Source organism: Diplotaxodon limnothrissa, linkage group LG2, assembly GCF_057381915.1.
Source record: "Diplotaxodon limnothrissa isolate DT_005_m linkage group LG2, D_limnothrissa_male_GT1.1, whole genome shotgun sequence".
In the NCBI taxonomy this organism is placed as follows: Eukaryota; Metazoa; Chordata; class Actinopteri; order Cichliformes; family Cichlidae; genus Diplotaxodon; species Diplotaxodon limnothrissa.
The window spans coordinates 36,483,508-36,505,358 of NC_140597.1; the positions used below are offsets into that span (position 1 = coordinate 36,483,508).

At 41.0% G+C, this 21,851-nt stretch overlaps 1 protein-coding gene across 2 annotated transcripts in view; it reads left to right on the forward strand.

Annotated features, from left to right (window-relative positions):
- fgf13a (fibroblast growth factor 13a) overlaps positions 1–21,851 on the forward strand; it is a 100,897-nt gene that overhangs the window by 46,958 nt on the left and 32,088 nt on the right. For both annotated transcript variants that reach the window (XM_085363252.1, XM_085363249.1), the window contains exon 3: positions 5,627–5,794. In XM_085363252.1, the coding sequence (XP_085219378.1) occupies positions 5,627–5,794 (168 nt within the window). The remainder of the gene's footprint in view (positions 1–5,626; positions 5,795–21,851) is intronic.

Genomic DNA, 21,851 nt, shown 5'->3' on the forward strand with positions numbered 1-21,851 from the left:
GAGCAAACATGCCGCTGAGTTGTGCAGGACACAATTTATGTGATAACTGATTGTTCCAGGTGTGGAAAATTGAATATATGCTCTGCGTATCTATCTATTAAATATGTGAGGAGACACATACTGTGCCAAGCAAGGGATGTTCTGTACTAACTTTAGAGTTTATGGTCATTTTTTAGGACTCTGGTCTTGCTAAAAGGTTGTTTATTTAGTCTAATAAGCTGGCTTTTTCCACTGTGATTGGAGTCTTGGTGTAACTATTATCAAGTCATAATTCCTCTGTTACAATTATATATATATATATATATATATATATATATATATATATATATATATATATATATATATATAAACACCCAGCACGCCCCTGCGGGCTGTTTATCCTTCAAGCTCGGGTCCTCTACCAGAGGCCTGGGAGCTTGAGGGTCCTGCGCAGTATCTTAGCTGTTCCCAGGACTGCGCTCTTCTGGACAGAGATCCCCGATGTTGTTCCCGGGATCTGCTGGAGCCACTCGCCTAGCTTGAGAGTCACCGCACTATATATATATATATATATATATATATATATATATATATATATATATATATATATATATATATATATATATATATATATGATGTTAGTGCATATATATATGCATTAACATCATCTGCTAGTGCTGCATGTTAATGCAGCACTACGGGCAATACCTACAACCACGATTACTGACACTAACAAGCTGATCTACAATACGGCAGCAGTGATCAGTGAGATGCTTGGCTACAAGTTGAACAGCGACAAGGGGCAGTACCCTCCATGGAGAAGGAGGCTAGAGGGCAAGATCAAAGTAGCACGGAGGGAGGTTAGCCAACTAACGGAGTTGCAGCAAGGTGCGACAAATAAGGTGCCTAAGAAATACAGCAAGCTGTCCATACCTGAGGCCTTGGAAACTGCCAAGCAAAGACTCACAGCCTTGGCCAGCCGCTTGAGGAGGTACACCAGAGAGATAGAAGGCAGGAGAATAAACCAGCTGTTCTCCACAGAACCAGCAAAGGTGTACTCTCAGTGGCAAGGGAACAATAAGAGAACAGCACCACCAAGGCTGGAGACGGAGCAATACTGGAAGAGCATATGGGAGAAGGATGCAACCCATAACGGCAATGCTCAGTGGCTAGAGGATCTGAGGGCAGACCACAGCTACCTCCCTGAACAGGGTCCAGTAACCATCACAGTGGTAGATATCCAAGAAAGGGTCTCCAGTATGAAGAGTTGGACAGCACCAGGGCCCGACATGGTTCACGCCTACTGGCTGAAGAAGCTGACTGCACTCCACGAGCGTCTGGCAGCACAAATGAACCAGCTGCTAGTTAACGAGAGACACCCGGAATGGCTAACTGAAGGCCGGACGGTCCTGATCCCCAAGGACCCCAAGAAGGGACCGGTCCCCTCCAACTACCGACCAATAACCTGCCTCAGTACTACATGGAAGCTCCTGTCAGGCATCATATCGGCTAAGATGAACAGGCACATGGGTCAATACATGAGCGGGACACAGAAAGGAATTGGCAAGAATACCAGAGGCGCAAAACACCAGCTACTGGTAGACAGAACAATCAGCTGAGACTGCAAGACCAGACTGACCAACCTGTGCACTGCCTGGATTGATTACAAGAAGGCCTATGACTCAATGCCCCACAGCTGGATACTGGAATGCCTAGAATTGTACAAGATCAATGGGACCCTAAGAGCCTTCATCAGGAACTCAATGGGGATGTGGCGTACAACACTAGAGGCCAACTCCAAGCCCATAGCACAAGTCACCATCAAGTGCGGGATCTACCAAGGAGATGCTCTGTCCCCACTGCTGTTCTGCATAGGCCTGAACCCCCTCAGTGAGATCATTAACAAAACTGGCTACGGATACCGACTACGGAACGGAGCAGTTGTCAGCCACCTCCTGTACATGGATGACATCAAGCTGTATGCCAAGAGTGAACGAGACATCGATTCACTGATCCACACTACCAGGCTATACAGCAATGACATTGGAATGTCGTTCGGACTGGAGAAGTGTAGTCGGATGGTAACAAAGAGAGGGAAGGTAGTCAGAACTGAGGGGATTGAACTACCAGAAGGCAACATTGCAGACATAGAGGACAGTTACAAGTACCTGGGGATCCCGCAGGCAAATGGGAACCATGAAGAGGCCGCTAGAAAGGCTGCAACCACCAAGTACCTGCAGAGGGTCAGGCAAGTCCTGAGGAGTCAGCTGAATGGTAAGAACAAGATCCGGGCCATCAACACGTACGCCCTGCCCGTGATCAGGTACCCTGCTGGGGTAATAGGCTGGCCAAAGGAGGAGATAGAAGCCACTGACATAAAGACAAGAAAGCTCCTTACCATGCATGGAGGGTTTCACCCCAAGTCCAGCACCCTGAGGCTGTACGCTAAGCGGAAGGAAGGGGGCCGGGGACTGGTGAGTGCCAGCACCACAGTCCAGGATGAGACAAGGAACATCCAAGAATACATTGGGAAGATGGCCCCAACTGACCGAGTGCTCAGTGAATACCTCAGGCAGCAGAAACCCAAGAAAGAGGAGGGAAACGAGGAACCATCATGGAAGGACAGGCCCCTGCACGGTATGTACCACCGGCAGATAGAGGAGGTGGCTGATATCCAGAAATCCTACCAGTGGCTGGACAAAGCTGGACTGAAAGACAGCACAGAGGCACTAATCATGGCAGCACAAGAACAAGCTCTGAGTACAAGATCCATAGAGGCTGGGGTCTATCACACCAGGCAAGACCCCAGGTGCAGGCTGTGTAAAGATGCCCCAGAGACAATCCAGCACATAACAGCAGGGTGCAAGATGCTAGCAGGCAAGGCATACATGGAACGCCATAACCAAGTGGCCGGCATAGTGTACAGGAACATCTGTGCCGAGTATAACCTGGAAGTCCCGAGGTCAAAATGGGAGATGCCCCCAAGGGTGGTGGAGAATGACCGAGCTAAGATCCTGTGGGACTTCCAGATACAGACGGACAAAATGGTGGTGGCTAACCAACCGGACATAGTGGTGGTAGACAAACAGAAGAAGACGGCTGTAGTGATCGATGTAGCGGTTCCGAATGACAGCAATATCAGGAAGAAGGAACACGAGAAGCTGGAGAAATACCAAGGGCTCAGAGAAGAGCTCGAGAGGATGTGGAGGGTGAAGGTAACGGTGGTCCCCGTGGTAATCGGAGCACTAGGTGCGGTGACTCCCAAGCTAGGCGAGTGGCTCCAGCAGATCCCGGGAATAACATCGGAGATCTCTGTCCAGAAGAGCGCAGTCCTGGGAACAGCTAAGATACTGCGCAGGACCCTCAAGCTCCCAGGCCTCTGGTAGAGGACCCGAGCTTGAAGGATAAACCGCCCGCAGGGGCGTGCTGGGTGTTTTTTTATATATATATAATTTTAATAATAACAATTATAATTATTAACATTAACAACAACAATCTTAATCATAGTCATAATGTTGCCTAAGTTGGATTTTTGAACTATAATCACACACTGATTGCCATTTGCTGATAGACATATTGCTCCTATACAGAGTCCACTGTTTCCATTAAACCCCACCATAATCAACAGTTCAGGAAAGTCAAACAATTTATGAGTACATTAATAACAATACAGCACACTCTGAAAACATTTTAGTGACTAAAAGTGAAGATGCTTTAGGACATTTAAAAAAAAATCTAGCTTATATTTAACTTTTCTTTTCCAAGTGACTTCAAACAAAGTATAAAAATATGAGTTAAAAGAATGAGTGAGTGAGAATAAACTCAAATTAATATTTTATGGACCCACCCATGATCTTTAAAGTAGTAAAGTCCATGTACACCTGCATAGTTTTTACTTGGAAGGTTGGTTGTTCTTCAGCATCATAAAGAACTTGCAACAGCTTTCTTTGGCTGTAAGGGCATTGGGTGCCTCGTGTTGATTCTTGTAACCACAGATGTCTATGACGTTCAGGGCTCTGACTCCTTTTCCTTTTTTAGTCTAGCTATATGTTTGGGATTGTTGATTTGTTGCTGGTGTGCAGCACATAGACTAGATGAAGAACATTTCATCTCTACAACACAGTGTTCAGTAACTTATAGGTTATCTTGAAGACTAGTTAAAAACATTAAGTAAGGCCATGTGCTGCTTATATACTTTTTCATGCTGTTTGTTTTTTAATCTTAGAGTTTGGAAGTCATAGTGGATTGCACACTGCTCTGTCAGGATTTCCTCCATATGGTTACAACATATCAAGGTCAATAAATGACAGGTATAATATTAAACAGTCAAAACAAGAGTACAAGATGTTTTTTCAAGATATGTGTGAGGTGTGTATGTACCTTGACATACTAGGTGTTAAAGTACAGTGCATCCACATCAATGTGTGCTGAGGGTCTGTGTACGTGTTTGTACATCTGAGTTTGTATTTATCAATTCATGGATTAGCCCTCTGGATGAGGCTGACTGAAGTTTACATGCAATACAAAAAGATTTAATATCAGATCATCAGTTGAATGTGAGGGAAAATGAGTCATGAGTTATATGTAAAACCTTGGAATTATTCATAATGTCATTTTTCTGCAAATGGAAGATAATTATGTTGGTCACACATGTCATAGATGAACAGGGTATTACTCCTATTTGTGGTTCAGTGGAGGCAGAGGATTAATGGCCTTCTCTTTTGTCATTTTCATTTAATAATAAGTGTGTCAGAGAGAGGCATGACACTGAAATCCATTAGGATAAAAAGATACAATTTATTTGGACTGGTTTGCTTGTAGCTAATCCATCAACAGAGAGAAAATAGGTCAATGATTAAAGCACATGCATTGTGCCTGAAAGAGGACGGATGCATTAGGCCCAGTCCAGACCGAATCAGAAACACAAGGATCTTCACAAGACCCCAGAAATCCTATAGAGACATGCAGAGTCAAGTTATAAAAACTCTCCTTAATGTCACTTGTCCCAAGCATGATTTCATGAAAGCAAATGTGGCCACCCAGTGTGATCTGGGGGGTTGTGCATGGCCTTGCATTTGCTTGCCTACTCAAAATAAATGGGGTGGATATGTTGTCAGAAAGGGGCCTTAAGATTCTGGGATGCTTGCTTCATATATACTGTAGCAGACTGCACGTTTGCCTGCTTTGGCTTGTCCACAACTTAATATTATTCTCCCAACCCCAATCACCTCATTTAAGTGCTGGTCCAGTGCCTGCTAAAAACCTGCCATAACACTGAGTTTGAACATTGAACTGTTCTTGGTCCCCTTATCTTTTCTTTGTGTTATTTTAACACTTTTCCTTTTCAGAGACTAAGGATATATATAACACAACCCCCACTGTTGTTTATTTGTCTGTCTGTTATTTGAGTTATTTTTGTGATCTTAGTGTTCTTTATCTGAGCCTGTCTATTTCTTTCTTATTCTCTTTTATCCTCCTGTACTCTCTCTCCCTGCTCTGCCTGTCAGTATGCATTTTAGTACCGTTATTTAATGCTGTTGCTGTTGCTAATGCCTTTTTATTTGCTTGTGTTTTTGCTGTTGTTGTTGTTTTCTTTTGTTTTTATGTGGTTTCTAACCCCAGTTCATTCTGTTATGGCACACCGCAGTCCAGGATGACGCTGCCCCAGGTACCCAGGAGTACATTATGTTACGGCAGGATTCCATCCACTCTGCGGATATAAGGAGTAAAGGGTCCCCCTTTCGTGCTAAGTGTCACGAAATCTTCTGCTGCCCACTGAAGCAAGTCGCCCACAAAGAGAACGCAGAACCCGAAGGTTTGTTTGCACCCCTCCTTGTTTTGATTTGCTGATGCTCCTCGCTTCTTTCGGCCACTCTCATCTCACCCCCTCTTCATATTCTGTCCCTCCAAACGAAGTTTTTTTTCAAAATTTCTGTTCCATTTTTAGAGAGCATCTGGTGCGCTTCTGCATGTGTGTGTTTGTGCACGAAGGCGTGCGTGCAAGTGTGCGTGTTGGGCATATTAGACGACCCAGTGCTGAGGGGATATTCGCTAGCAGAGAACTTGTAGGACGGCGTCTCTCCCTGGGCCTCGTCCAGTTTAGTGCGTGTTTGTGTGAGCGTATGTGTGTCTGCCTGCATACCCGTTATGTTGGACTGAGGAGCATAGCATCTGTAGCTCCTGTCCACCCCTCCCTACCCCAAACCATTAACTCGGTCATTGCCACCCTGAGGCGCATGCACAGACCAAAACAAAGTGCAAAAAGAAAAGGGGTTATAGATGGAGGCAGCTGCTGCCCTAATGAGTTCAATGACTAGGCGATTTCAGTATGTGCTTCCACTTAAACTGGCCCAATAAAGCAAAACAAAACAACACAAGGCTGTGAAGATTATGTTTCATATCCATGACTAAAGAGTGATCTACTCATCCACAGACTGTCAAGTCAGCAAACCCCTCCTCCCTCTCCTTCCTTCCCGTGTTTCCTATGCTTCTGCCTGTGGTTCAGTGGTCTTGGTTTTTGCAGCCTACCATTGCTTCCTTCCTTCTCTCCCTGCCTAACATTATTTTGTTTTACATTTCCTCCATGTTTCATTTTCCTGCTTCAATACTTGCTGTATGCAGCTATGGGGAGAAAATATACCTGCATATAGTACAAGTACGCAGAATTTGTTAAGAGAAGTCCATGTATAAGAAAAATAAAAAACAAAATAAAAACTTTCTGCTCCTAGCATGTCACTGCACCTTGCTCTTTCTGGCATTCAGGTTCTTTGGCTACCTCATTTATCATTCAACCTTCTGTATGGTATTACGATTGTAGAAATTGCTTTCCTTTACAGACATCGTGATTGGTAAGAGATGAACTCTCTCACACATGTTGTCTACAGTGTGCTGGTCTATATTCTGCTGTATTTAAATGTCATGTTTGGCACAGAGTTTCTGGACCTGTCATATTAGTTGACCTGTTGATAACGTTCTCTTTACTCACTGAAGGACTTGCACACACGTTCTTATCCTTGTGAGGAAAGAAAGTGAGGGTGAGAGAGATAAAGTAGTGGTATACTAACAGAGGTCTGGCTGGAGAATTACAGATGTATTATTCAGTTTGTCTGCAGCTCCAGTTGGACGTGACTGAATTTACAAAGGAAGGAGGGGAGACTACAGCTCTTACGTAAGCTGTTCATGAGGATGTCATTTATGCTGATGCATGATGTGAATGGAAACTGTGTTATTAAACTGATCTATGGAACAGGCCGTGTAGACAGATACACAGATTATAAAGAATATGTAATTGTCTCCTGAAAATCTTTGCAAAAGCACAAACTCCCACATTAAGAAACAAAACAAAAATGTTTTATATTTTTTGGTAGAATGGCAACAAATTAGCTTTTACATTCGTTGAAAAGACGGCATTTAATGTAAGTTTATGCGTTCTGAGAAATCTGGGCAAGAAAGTCAGTCCCGTCACACTGTTACCATGGCAACAGCATTTCAACTGCTTTGTGTTGCTTATTAATGATTTTCATGGACTCTAGCTTCTAGAATACTTAGCTCTGTGTCTAACAGACTTTGTAAGTCACAGTGGACTGCAGCCCAGGCTGTTGCAGTTTGTTACATTTTTCCCTCTATGGTTAAACTACATCAGTGACAGTAAATGAAAACTATCACAATAAGTAGTAAAAACAAGACTTCTTTTGTGCCAGCAGGAGTAGATTGTTGAACTGTGAACAGTGACACTTGCTTTGAAGAAGTATGAACAGCAAGATCCATTAATTACCTAGGCTTTAAGAAAGTCAATCCAATTCCTCTGATGCATATCCCAGAACTACACTGAAGTGGCTGAAGTGGGACCAGTATATTAGCTTTACACGTCCAGAGACATGTGTGACATTCTCAGGCCTGTGTGGGTCGCCTGCTGTCAAAGAGTTTGTTCTCTGTATTATCCAAACTCTCCTTGACTCAGTCTGTGTAACCATCTTTTTCTCTTTATACTCAAATCATTGTTTTCTGCTTCTGTTTTTCTCTTTAGCTCTGTTCTGTGTCTCCACAGTAGAAACAAAAGATGGTGCCTGAGGAGCAGATCTGTGTAAATATCCATCCATAATTCAAAGTACTGCAAGACTTTGTCTTTATAGTTTGAGGCTATATGATATATACACAGACAGACAACTTTCTAAGGCAATCTGGGAAGTAAAGTGCTTAAATCATATATATATAGTATTTGCGTGTGACATACTTAATAAGCTGTAGAAGTATTTCCAGCTGAATTATGCTTTCCTGTCCATTTCAGACACAAGATGTTCTTTCACATTGGCTGACTTTAAATTGCAGGAGTTTTAAAATGCTAACTGACGTAGAAATGTGACTGTGTTGCAGAAAGAAATGTCACATGCTGTCACTTTTGAGATACCCATTTCACAAACTTGTCTTTATCATATGTATCCCTGTCTCTTGTTCTCTTTTTCTGTCTCTCACACACATAGACATTTTAGGTGTCACACATATTCGCATTCAAATGCACACGAGGAACTTGAATAAGTTATGGTATAGATGAATAATGTTTTTAAATTGTGGTTATTGGGAGAGTCCTTCTAAATCAATTTTTAGACGAAGTGATGAGGGACAATATCCACAGTCCTTGTTCTCTCAAAAAGCTTAGTCATTGTCAACTTATAGACTTATACCTATACACAACTTTTAGCCAAAGAATTACGTAAGAAAACCTAATTTTTCTAGGATTTTCTCTTTGTGTTTGTGCAAATTGTTTCTTTTTTAATTATAATGGGCACAGAGTCACCCACAAAGAACCTTACACAGAAAGCAAGGCTGCCACTGGTGCCATTCTGTAAAAGCTGTAGCCATGCTGGATACAAAGAGTAACTGCCTGTTTGTAGTCGCAGATTTCCATCCCGTTAGGCCTTTTATTTTCATTCTTTTCACAACAGCTTGATATCTTGAACCAATCACAGCTGTCGCTGAACTTGTAATGCTGACACATTGGGGACCAGGACCTGTGCAACATTTATGCTACTACCTAATGTGTTTCTACTGTACTGACAAATATTTAATCTGCTGCCAAGGAAATGAAAACAGAAATGCCAGAGGAGTAAGTAGTAGCACCATTTATTTCCCACTTATGCATGATGGTGAATCACCACAAAGTTGCAATTACATTTCAGGGGGTTACTTTTGCTGCTGATAATAGCACAGTCTGTTGGGGGATCCCACTGCGGCCTGCACATTACTGCAATATCAACAAGACCAAACATGCAACCATTAGATGCACTCATTCCACAGTAGCAGCTTGTCTAATTTTCTCTCTGTCCTTTGCAGTCTGTCTTTCCGCATAAAGGCAATAATTCCAAGTTGATGCATAAATAGACTATGCATGAATAAATCATGTGTATGATAATGCGATTTGGTACCTGGAGAGCGCAGGGTAGCAGAAAAGCGTCAGTGTCATATCAGCACTGCATGCTCTTCTGCATTTACCTAACCTCTCTGATCATATGTAAGGGGAGAAATTTGTATTTTGAATTTTATGAAAGTCCTACTGTGTACTTTTAGTCTTATGTTTCTCTTATGTGCTTTTAGCCTTATCCAGATGTAAGTACAACTGCTATACAAACTTCAATTTTTTAGTCATTTTGATCAGACAATAAAAAGAGTGCAAATTAAAGCCACTCAAGAGTTGTTATGCAGAGGCCTCCTACTGGTAGGACATGCCTGAAACGCATTTAGTAAGATGCTCCAATCACCTTAATTTGCTCGTTTTGATGTGGAGGAGCAGTGGCTCTACTCTAAACCTCACCCGAATGACCAAGCTCCTTGCCCTCTCTGTAATGGGCCCAAATAGGGTCTGCTTGTGTCATGAACTAAATATGACATCATCACAGCCCCGTCATAAATTATAATGGTATCGAGGGTACACCAGAGTTGTTACAGTTTTCTCCTAAATGATAGGCAATAAAACCAAACCTCTACATCAGCAGTGGTATACCAATAAAAGACGTGAAACGAAGGAAACGAACACATCATGAACACATCTCTTCTTCATCTTATCTTTTCTACTTGCAGTAGGATTTCCCTCTGTATAATCTGAACATTTATGAGATTCTGCATTGACATTATTAGAATTTTATTTTTAAAAACTTACATGATTGTGGTCACCAAGCTAGCTGTGTCATGTGTACAACGTTACAAAAATCGAGAAGTTCATGACCAGCCGAAATACGCCTAAGCAGAGCTTGCACCAGCATATGTGATGTTACTTTTGGCATATGCCACCATAACGGTGGGTATAATGGGCCCGCAGTCAAGCCACCCACTTCATGCCTTGTGTTGCATACAAACAGTGATATCATCACAGTTGTGTACCAGAGGGATTAATAATGTTTCTCTGATTCTGATTCAGAATGATAGGTATTGCCACTTACAGAGGTGGCAAAAGTACAGACTTTCTTTTCTTAACTACAAGTACAGATATTATTGTTAAAATATACTCCAGTAATAGAGGAAACTTCTTTACTCAAGTTAAAGTAAAAAAGTACCAGCTCTGAAATGTACTCAAAGTAAGAAAGAAAAAAGTAGCCCCTAGTAACCGTTTTTGAACCTTGTGCTATATCCATCCATCCATCCATCCATCCATCCATCCATCCATCTTCTTCCACTTAACTGAGGCCGGGTCGCGGGGGCAGCAGCCTAAGCATAGAAGCCCAGACCTCCCTCTCCCCAGCCACCTCCTCCAGCTTATCCGGGGGAACACCAAGGCGTTCCCAGGCCAGCCGAAAGATATAATCTCTCCAGCGTGTCTTGGGTCTGCCCCGGGGCCTCCTCCCGGTGGGACATGCCCCGAACACTTCGCCCAGGACACATCCTTGTCAAATGCCCGAACCACCTCAGCTGGCTCCTTTCGATGTGGAGCAGCAGCAGCTCTACTCTGAGCCCCTCCTGGATGGCCGAACTTCTCACCCTATCTCTAAGGGAGAGGCCAGCCACCCTTCGGAGGAAGCTCATTTCTGCCGCTTGTATCCGCGATCTCGTTCTTTCGGTCACTACCCACAGCTTGTGGCCATAGGTGAGGGTAGGGACGTAGATCGACCGGTAAATTGAGAGCTTCGCTTTTACACCCAGCTCCCTCTTCACCACGACGGACCGGTGCAGCGTCCGCATCACTGCAGCCGCAGCACCAATCCGTCTGTCGATCTCCGGCTCCCTTCTCCCATCACTCGCGAACAAGACCCCGAGATACTTGAACTCCTCCACTTGGGGCAGGAACTCATCCCCGACCCGGAGTGGGCACTCCACTCTTTTCCGGCTGGGAGACTTGAATGCTCACGTGGGTAACGACAGTGAGACCATGTGCTATATTAATGTAATAATAAAATATTATTAGTGTATGAGAATACAAATATTATTCTAATCTAAATTTGGATTCTAATCTGTTATGTAGGTCACATGCAGTAAAAGGTAATTAAAAAAAAAAAAACTTTTTTCTTTTGCCTCCACACCTAAACGGTAAAATGAGAACAGCCAGGGTTTCAGCAGATTGGGGGAATGCTAGGATCTGTGTAGTGGCTCAGCATAGGGAAAAGAATTACAATTCACAGTCATTTCTAATGTGAGCCTCACTAGGTTTTCTTAGTGCACAGGATCAGCTGAACGGCTGCTCTTTGTGGATTTACACAACTGAATTTAACAAGATGTACGCAGATGTTTCAGTGCCATCATGGCTGATTTCCATCCTCTACACTGACAGTATGGTCTTTATACTATCTTTATACTAGACCATAAACAGCTGGTATAAAGTTGAAATTCAGCGAATTAATCTAAGCACTCTCATCTTAAATGCAAATTCATCTCCACTACACTTGATATAACCTAAATGTGACTCTGAGAACCACAGCCACTGTGCACCAGTCACACACAGTGCTTTAAAGCAAGCAAACCTGTTTATTCTGCACAAATCTAACCAGAATTTTCATGCAACATTTAAAAAACATTTAGTATACTTAGTTTAATTTGCAGGATGTCTCACAAAATGAAAATATATAATATATTTGTCATGGTCCTGGGCCATGTGGGCCCAGTATTCTTAGTTCCTTGTATTTTTGTATTTCGTTCCTTATTTAGGCCATGTCTTCTGAGTTGCCCTGTTGTGTTGTTCCCTAAGTGTTTTCCCTTCATGGCTTTTACCCCCTGTGTGCCCCTCTGTGTATCTGTGAGCCCTCGTCTCTCCTTATGTTTTATTCCATGTTTCCCCTGCCCATTATGTCTAAGTTCTCCCCGTGCTCTCTCTCCCCCCTGTGTGCCCTCTATGTATTTATGAGCCCTCGTCTCCCTTTGTGGTTGTTCCATGTTTCCCCTGCCCGTTATGTCTGTGTTTTCCCCGTGCTCTCTCTCCTCCTGTCGGAACCTCTGTGCCTGTACATGTCATGTTCAGTTCACCCCGCCCTGTCTCGTTATGATTATCAGTGTCACCTGTGTTCCCCGTGTGTGTGCCCACTTTCCTCGTTTACCCTCTGTGTATTTCTGTCTGAGTCTCCCTCTGTTCGGCGTCGCGTTCTCCCTCATGTTGTGTGTTATCCTCCCCGTGGTTCGGTTCCTTGTACATCTCATGCTTTAGTTTTCCCAGTTTAGTTTATTTTGTATTGTTTCTCGTGGCCAGCAATAAAGCTGTGTTTTTGAGTTTATCCCCGTGTCTGTGAATCTGCATCCTGGGTCCTTCTCCTGCCTGCCACACAACGTATCATGACAATATTAGACCACATCATACATAGATACATCTGAGCAAAATGATGACATTACATGCAAGCTTTGAATTTGCAGTTTATCAAGTGTCCCTGAGTGATCCTTATCTTTAAATAAAACCTCTCTTCTTCCTCTCCTGTCCCGTCTGTCTCCCAGCGTCTTTCTCCATCTCTGAGTGAAGTTCTCTTTCTTTTCTCTCCCTAGAAAATACAGTAGCTGGACTTTTAGCTAGCAACACACTGTGTGACAAACTGCACAAACAGCTTATGTGTTTGCTGATGTTTGTTGAGCTGATAGAACTGTTGAATATAAAATTACCTGACACTTTAAAAAAATGTTGCTCACTTGATATTTCCTCTCCTTCTGTAGAGCTAGCTAGATGCTGAAGTACCGCAAACACAACTTACGGGCACCTCTACTCCTTCCTGCCCACTTTAACGCTATAAATGATACTGTTCAACCAAAAGTAACGGGCCTGTTCTGAAAATGTAAGGAGTAGAAAGTACAGATATTTGTTTTAAAATGTAGGAAGTAAAAGTAAAAAGTTGCCAGAAAAATATATACTCAAGTAAAGTACCGATACTTAAAAATTCTACTAAGTACAGTAGTACTTCCCATTCTGGCCACTTAGACAAAACCTCCACATCACCTGTGGTATACGAGGAGAAGTCAAAACCAAAGTGTGCTTTCAAGGTCAGTTTGAGGACTTCAGCATCACCTAAATATTATAATTAAACTTTCTAGTAAGAGAAAATTTGTGCCTTAGAATAAATTTCTACTTTTTCCAGGACAAATGCAATTACCTTTCTCTTTGCAATTATCTGATGACTATTTCTCACTTTGTAAGTCTGATAAAACTTTTATTCTACGTGGATAAAATAGTTACATTCGTCTTTCTATGAGTCCAGAGAGGTGTCATTGGGGTTTCAACCACATATGCTGGTATAGATTGACTAGTAAATTAACAGCCTATGTTTCACACTCAGCTCTATCTTCACCACAGCAGACTGGTACAGTGACGCCACACCAATCTACATGCGACCCTCAAACATGAACAAGACCCAGAGATACTTAAATTCCACCATTTGGGGCAGCAACTCACTCCTAACCCATAGCTGGTGCTCCACACTTTTTTTGGGCTGAGAACCATGGCCTTAGACTTAAATCTTACAGACATACAAACCTAGAAATAAAATGGTCACATTTATGTTTTTACTCTCCAAATGGGTTTCAAAGTCATATACGTAAAAATAGTACGTATGTTCATGGAAATGTTTCTCTGATTTTGGCAGAAATATTAATGTAGCATTAATTTCTGGCACCTTTGAAGCTTAAGCTGAAAGCATAAACAATCAGCAGGAGCGGGAGTTCATTGCAACATTAACAAGAAATTACTCAGGAGACCAATGCAGAAAAGTCAAGTTGCCAGGCTTATTACATTCCATCATTGTCTATTTAATTAACATTTCTCTCTCCCCTGCACGCCTCAGTTTCTCTCCTCATGGCAATATCCACACAGAGTGAAATAAGACAGCAAATAACCGGGGCCATTCTGTTTAGAGATACAGTAAATTGCTTTGACATGAGTGGATATACAGTTCAGTACACAGTTTAAATATACATCATGTCATATAGTTAATCAAAATTTGTGCTGTGCATGCAACAGGAGGAGATGCATGTCACCCACAACCTCCCTTACAAACAGAAACTCTATTAAATAAATTAGAAACGTCTAAGGCTAGATTTAAATCAGAGTATGTGATAACTATAGGGCACACATCAAATGGAACACTGTACATTATATGTACAGTAGCATTTCAGCAAAGCTGCTCCCTGTTGATTGCAGAGAATTCTAACAGAGACTAGAAGAAAAAGTGGATAAGAGCAACATACTTTTGTGAGAAAAGGCTTTATTTTAGTCAGTATATGATTTTTTTTTTCATATTGTGTAAATTAAAGTGAGGTTTGGCAAATAAAAGATGCTAAATCGTAATTAATTGACAAATACTAGTTGTTTATTTCATGCAGTCCAAGGACAGCAGAAACGGTCTGTTTTAATTTCTCACGTCTGTTTATTGCCCGGCACACATTAGTCGGTCTAATGAAGTCAGTAGTTCCCATCACTGCCTGACTTCTTCACCCAGCTTGACACTAATATCCCAGCTTATGTCATTAATGGACTTTGTTTTATTCACTAAAGTTCATGTTTGACTACAATCTGAGTCTAAACCACACACTAGAGGAGTCACGTTAAAGTAACTGTGACACAAGCAGTGTGTACATCTTTCTCAGAGTAAACAAGCATTAAGCTATTTAATGGGGGCAATGAGGCACGCTGCTGAGTCAGCACCACATTAATGAGAAGCGAGCAAATTAGCTTCTGACAGCTGCCAGGATGGAGATTACAGATATACACAAATTAGTGTCACTTATTGGAGAGAAGGTGAAGATGTTCAGTGGATGTAATATATTAACAGTTCAAAAACATTCTGTTTTTAAGTAGTATAACAGGCTGCTTCTGTGATGCTGTTGTGACCTTATCTACAACTACAACTGAAAAACTGTGCCTCTATACGACACAAGTTCATTCTCTTCCTTCTTGTATTGGTAAACATTGCACTTTATACAGATCATCACTTCTTCAGTTTACAGTGCCTTGCTATGCTAATAATATATATTTAAAAACTGGCAGTTGGTGATTTGTGAATTAAAAAATAAGTTGCTCTTGCCAAAACAAACAGTGCAGGGGTCGATTTTCTTAATGCGCCTTAAATTGTTTTCCTTTTCCTTTTTTTTTTTTTTTTTTTAGATAATTATGAGAAAATAAGCTATAACAGTTTGAGAGCCTTGCATCTTTGAAAGCGTTGTTGTTATTGATAGCAGCTGAGACTAAATTTAAATCCCACATTGGAATCTGAAGCAAAATACTCAAATGGACAATACATATATTCTAAATGGAGCCTGGATGGAAATCGTGTTTTTTTGTTCCTTTTTTTTGCTTTTATTTTACAATTTTTCTGCCACTACATAATAACCTCAAACAATACCAGTCAAAATCAATACACTGCACACTATACTGTATTTGGTCCTCTGCCAGCACTGCAGCATGGCACTGCTAGTTATTCAATAGCTTGTTCCCCTTGCCAAGTCATAGCACAGGGATTCACTGGTAGAGACTGCCCAACCGTCCTTATTGTGTCCATTTTTTCTTTGTGTTTACTCTTAGAGCTAAAACAAAAGTTAAATTACCCGTATCCTCCTAGATGTGAGACAAAAAACAAAAAATTAGTGTTTAAACCTTCTCCTTTTACCTACAGTTGTAGCTTTTTTCTTTTTTCCTTTTGCACCCACAGTAACAAGTTCACTAATTTTCTGTGGTGTTATTTAGCCCTCATTGACTCTGGCTTCAGCAAGTTTTTCTACATTCTATTATTGGTATGTAGAAATTATATACAGTAAATTATAAACGTTAGCTGTAGTTTTATATATAGTTAGTTACTGTTGTAACTGCAAAACAAAAACAAATTACACTCATAACATGAGTACATTAGTACTACAATCGCAACTTAAATCACATCTGCACCATGATCGCTTGAGAGGGATAAGGAGAGAAAGCGGATGTGTTGAGGGTGACCCCATGCTGTGGGATGTCATTATTTTCTTGGTAATAGAGCATATCCCCATGCCATCACGGGAAAGAATGCCAGGCTGCAGTATTCATGTGACAGTAACATGCATTAACCTGCCTCCAGATTTAATTGCTCATTAACTGAATGTGCCAGATTGTCCAGATTGTTCCAACCCCTTTTAACCTTTGATTTCAAGTGTCTGATAACCAAATGTGCTTTTTTTCAGCATGTTATTTAATATTATGTTTATATGCTTAAAAATATGCATATAAACATATATGTTTTAAAGGTCTAGTATTAGACAGGTTTTACTGCTGAGTTCAGACACTCAGCTGAATACTGAATAATAACTAAATAAACTGAGGTTGGATGCTTTTTCTTTCTGAAGGATCTGATCGGTATTTACAGAGTGAAATCATTTTAAAATATATTTATCAGAAATCATCAGTTGTGGCAAACTGATGACTGTCAAAAAAAGTGTGATTACCATTAAAGACACTAAAAGCTCCTAAGACCTTCTGATCTAATCTAATCTGCAGAAGCACTACACTACAAGTGCTGAAACATTGCAACAGCTGAGACTGAAAGAACAATAGACAAGTAGAGACGGTTGGAGGGTCATCTTGGGAGCTGGCGGGGTTATGTAAAACCCTTGAGTGTTTACTCTCAGGGGTACCAAGTAATGTGCCAGCTTGCCATCCAAGGCTAATATTGGGTAAGATTCATACAGACACCCAATTGTTCCCATCATGTCGCCTGCCATCCCCCTAAGATGACTTGGCAATTCCGTTGAGGCAGACAAAACCAGATTAAGGACTAGAAAAGTTTTGCTGTCCTTCACATACAGAGGGTGTACTATGTGTAGTGATATTGCCAAATGTTGCAGAAAAGTTGGTGCTGTAAGCTGACGTTTAAGAACATTTAATCAAAAGGGATTATAGGGAACTGAGACTTAAGCATTTAATGCAACCCCCATTTCACAATTTCTTTTGTTGTATTTTGGGGTGCTGCACAAATCTGAGACAGGTTGTTTGTTTACCTTCTTTTCAGTGGAGTTTATGTCTGGAAAGTGTTTAGAGCATTCCACAGTTGACATTTTAATTCCAAGTCAGCACAGTGTAGATATGACTATCTCCTCCAGAGTTTTGAGGAACCAGCTGTAGTTTAAAAAAAAAAGGCTTAAATTGTCAAATCATCGATTTAATCATGATACTGCATCAAACTGGGTGTTCACATTGGTATCCTAGACTTGTAGATATCTATAGATTTAGTGGTTGCATGCTACTTCAGGTTTAAGATGTTCAGTGCTTCTTAATTATGTGGTGTGTCTTTATAAAATAAACTCAGAAATGTAGGTAACTTGAAGGCCTTGCTATACAAACCAGTAGCCTTCAACATGTTTCAGCAGAGTGTAGTGCTCCTATGTCATTCAAGCTTGTCACACCCCCCCATTGCTCCTACATACAAGCACATAACCTCTGTCAGGTATCTTACATCAGTATGCTGTGAAGTCATTATTGAAGCCTGAAATCTAATTTTCCAGTAGGCATGTAAGTCACCAAGAGGGACAGGTCAGTGCATTGGACTGAATAAACAGCAGCACAGAGATGTTGAATCTCTTTGGATGTGCTTAACCTCAGCTGTCAAATGCTGACCAAATAATGCAGGATTCAGATGTGCATGCAAATACATATGTGCAGACATCAAAGACAGACTGGTCAACCAAGCTTTGTCTTGCTGAGGCAACCCAGTGCAGACTTCTGCCATATCCCCCCAAAGCCTTCTCCGAGCCTTAGTGCATTCTGCTGTTGCTTCATTGACCCGCCAGCTGCATTTTGCCTTACCTCCCCCCGCTCCCAGAACCACATACAGCACAGCATCTGCCTCCCAGGATTTCTACAATTGTTTTGCAAGCTGTGTTGCACACAAGTTGAGCCCTCCCATCCAGCATCTACAGTACAAACAGTACCAGTTTTTAGAATTACAAAAAAGGAAAGAAGGAAATGTTAAAACTTAGTACCGTTTTACCTTCCATTATTCAACTAGAATCCATCCACTTTTGTTTACTATTTGCAGGGGGCTTAGTCATTCATCGTATGTGAATGAGGTTAATAAAGATTCAGTGCTCCTCCACTAATAATAGCTTACATTACTTTTTGTTAATGCAGGAAGTGGGACATGACCTCACCACTCTCTCACCGCCTGTTTTTTCTGTATCTGAACAGGAGTAGCAAAAGCTGTAACTGTTTGCATTAACGCAGGTTGGTAGTACATTGATAAATATCCAATCGGCTAGTTTTTTTGTGTACAAGTGGGCACTGTTTGCAGCCAAATCAACTGAGAGGCACCGCTCGTGTATTGTAATAACATGAGTGCTTCTTCTGTGTATGATGAATAGTAGGTATGATGAGTGTACGCTTTGCTTGTCCCTATTGATGTGTGTGAGTAGGATGTCACAGGCCACAGAATGATGTAATGGGTAGCAATCACATAGACAGTGAGGCAGTCCATCAGCAGCACTGAACATCACACATAAACCATCACCACATCAGGCCAGTCCAACAAAACATCCCTTCCCTAATCTGCTACGACTGCCAAAGCGTTGGTTAATATGTTATAATCTCCTGATGTTATCTCCTCAGTTGCAAACACACACATTGACCCAGGATGATGGTGCATGTCGCAGGTCATGCTAAGATTCTCCAGTGGCCTTTTCCCCATGGTCTGTGCTACAAATATGATTCAGCAGTACTAAGAGACTTCTTATTAATATAAGAGCATGTTGAGTGAAGTCAGGCCAGCATGTCATTGCTACCAAATAGTCTAATTTATAGTTCTTAGAAAACAATACTTTGGGAAAAATTGTGAACAGCTAATTATTAGTGTAGCTTTAGCACACATAAGTTTGTCCTTTATTATTTAACACATTTTTTCTGATTCTTTAGAACAATTCACACTTAAAAAAACATGCTATCACCCTTAAATCTGCTTTATTTTGACACTTTTGTTCAGGTTTAAAGGTTGCTAAAAACTCCTTACTTGACCACTCAGCATGTAATGTAAAAAATCTTGTCTGAAGACTTTGGTATGATTCTCCAAATCTAATTCTGTTCTTTGATATATGCCTGCTTCAGACCACAGAGCACCACTGCTGCTTTAGTGTTTTGTTTTGTTCCATCTTTTCTGTGTAGGGTTCCTCCCACCAGTATATGTCAAACACTAGCCCACTGCCATTCATTTTCATTATGCTTACATTGATTTTTCTATGTGCTAACTTCACTAACAGGAATGGGGGTATGGAACTGAAAGCTGAGAGACTCTGTGTTGGATAGGGAACATGACCTATTTACCCACCCACTTCCATCAGTTGACTCATGTCCCCTGTCATGTCATTTTCAGCTTAGTCAATCTGTTCCTTCTAACGCTTTTAAGTAAACTGAAAAAATCCATCCTAATCTGACACCGTGCAATCACACTGGCATGTTCACATACATTCGGATCTTTTGTAAACACTATCATAATTTTAATAATAATTGGGATGCCATATACAGTACAACCACTCATCACTTACTGTATGCACGACAAGAGCCATTCTTTTGATCTTTCCTGTCTATGAACCTTAATGAGGTTTCATGACACGCCACTGCACCGCAGCTTCCCCCCAGGGAAATGAAAAACCAAGACCTTTCATGAGGACATGTATCAGGTGCATTAGAAACCCAGAGTGCGTGGCCAGACTAAATTGAGCTTCATATTGTTCACATCCAGTTCGCTGCACTGCACATTTGACCTCATTGCATAATGTTCAGTTATTCTTGATGCCAGTTAGTGGGGTTTTCTAAGGACAGAGACCTGATTAATGCTAAAAAATCTCCTTGCAGGCAAATTGACAGATAGTGAAATAAAAGAGTTCCTTAATAACTTCTGGAAAAAAAGTGCAAAGAAGGTGGGAGTGTACATTGAAAATGGTATACACAGAGCTGTGAAGGAAGCAAAAGAAAAGAGGGACGTATAAACACAAAACACAGTTACAAAATAAAACTCAAACTTATAAAAACAGAGACAAGTTGCCACAAAATGACAAAGATACAGACAATTATCAGTGTTCTTCCTTATTAAAAAACACAAGACAAGAAAACATTTTTATCTCAAGTAAGAGTTAATCTTTTAATTTACAAATCGCGACACGATATTAGGTGTAAGTGTAGTTTTAGCTTAATCAATAGAAATGTTTTTGCTTTCATCATCTGTTTTTAGACAGAGCCCATCCTTCAAGAAAATAAATGTGTCTAAAGTTAGCAACTCTTAAAAGAAGGAAGCATGACCTTGAGCTCTGCCAGACTCTGAGCTTTTCTTTGTGTCTCCATCAGTAAGCAGACAGTTTAAGCCAGCCGGTGTCTGAGATGATGCTTTTAATCATACTCCATACTCATCCTTGATGTGTCGTACTGGAGAAAAAACTATGTAGGACAACATCACTTCACTTACAGTATTCTGGGACTAAGACTGCTCCTACTTGATGGGGTATAATTAGCATGAAGCTTTTTATACAAACTTTCAGAAACTCTGCAACATACATCCTCGAGTTCTCTATATCCTCTTTCAGACACGCGCTACTCTCTATTGATCGGCTAAAAAACGTCTTGGTTGGTTTCATATCTCAATGAGCACCATGGTCACTGTTCCATAGAAATAGCAGTTAATGATATATTTATGTTCATCCAACATGTAGTATGAAAGCTGTAAATCTCATGCTCTATAAGTCACTTTATGTAATGTGCAATTTTGCTTATTTGGGAAATATCATGTATGTACAGTACGGTGGCTTACCCATCACTTTAGAAGACGAGTGAAGCCACTAATATTGCATATCCCATGTTTGATACCAGATGTCCCTCTTCACTTTGACAGGAGCCCATTTTCAGGGTACTGAAGGGGAGATTAGCTGAAAGAAAATCAAAGTGTTTTAGTCATTTATTTTCTTTCCATCTTCTCGTAGCTGTCTCATCATGATGGATATTGCCCAAGGGCTTCGACTGACTTATCTAGCTATGATTCACCCATGTGACTGTTCAACCATCCGTTTTGGCAAGGGAGCATCTCCTGCACTTGATTCCCTCCTCCAGCTAACTCCTGTTGTGATGCTGGCAAGGACAGATGCTGGACTTTGTTCTGATAACAGGCATTTAGAGACTCCTATTAGTTTTGGCCAGCTAGAAGTATATTCAAGTTGATGCACATCTAAATCATGGTGTATAATCTTTTCTTCCTAGTACCCTGCCTTAAATGGCCAACTGAAAAGCAATGTGGAGTTAAGTATTAATGAAAGAAAAAAAAGACTTAAAAATAATATATGGTATTTTATATTAATCTAAGCCTGTGATTTGCTATGAACTTGGTCCTCCACATTCCTCTGGAGCTAAACTTTATTTCATATAACCTGACCTGAGTGCAGTTTATTAAATGATTATTGTATTATAGCTTTATTTTTGTAAG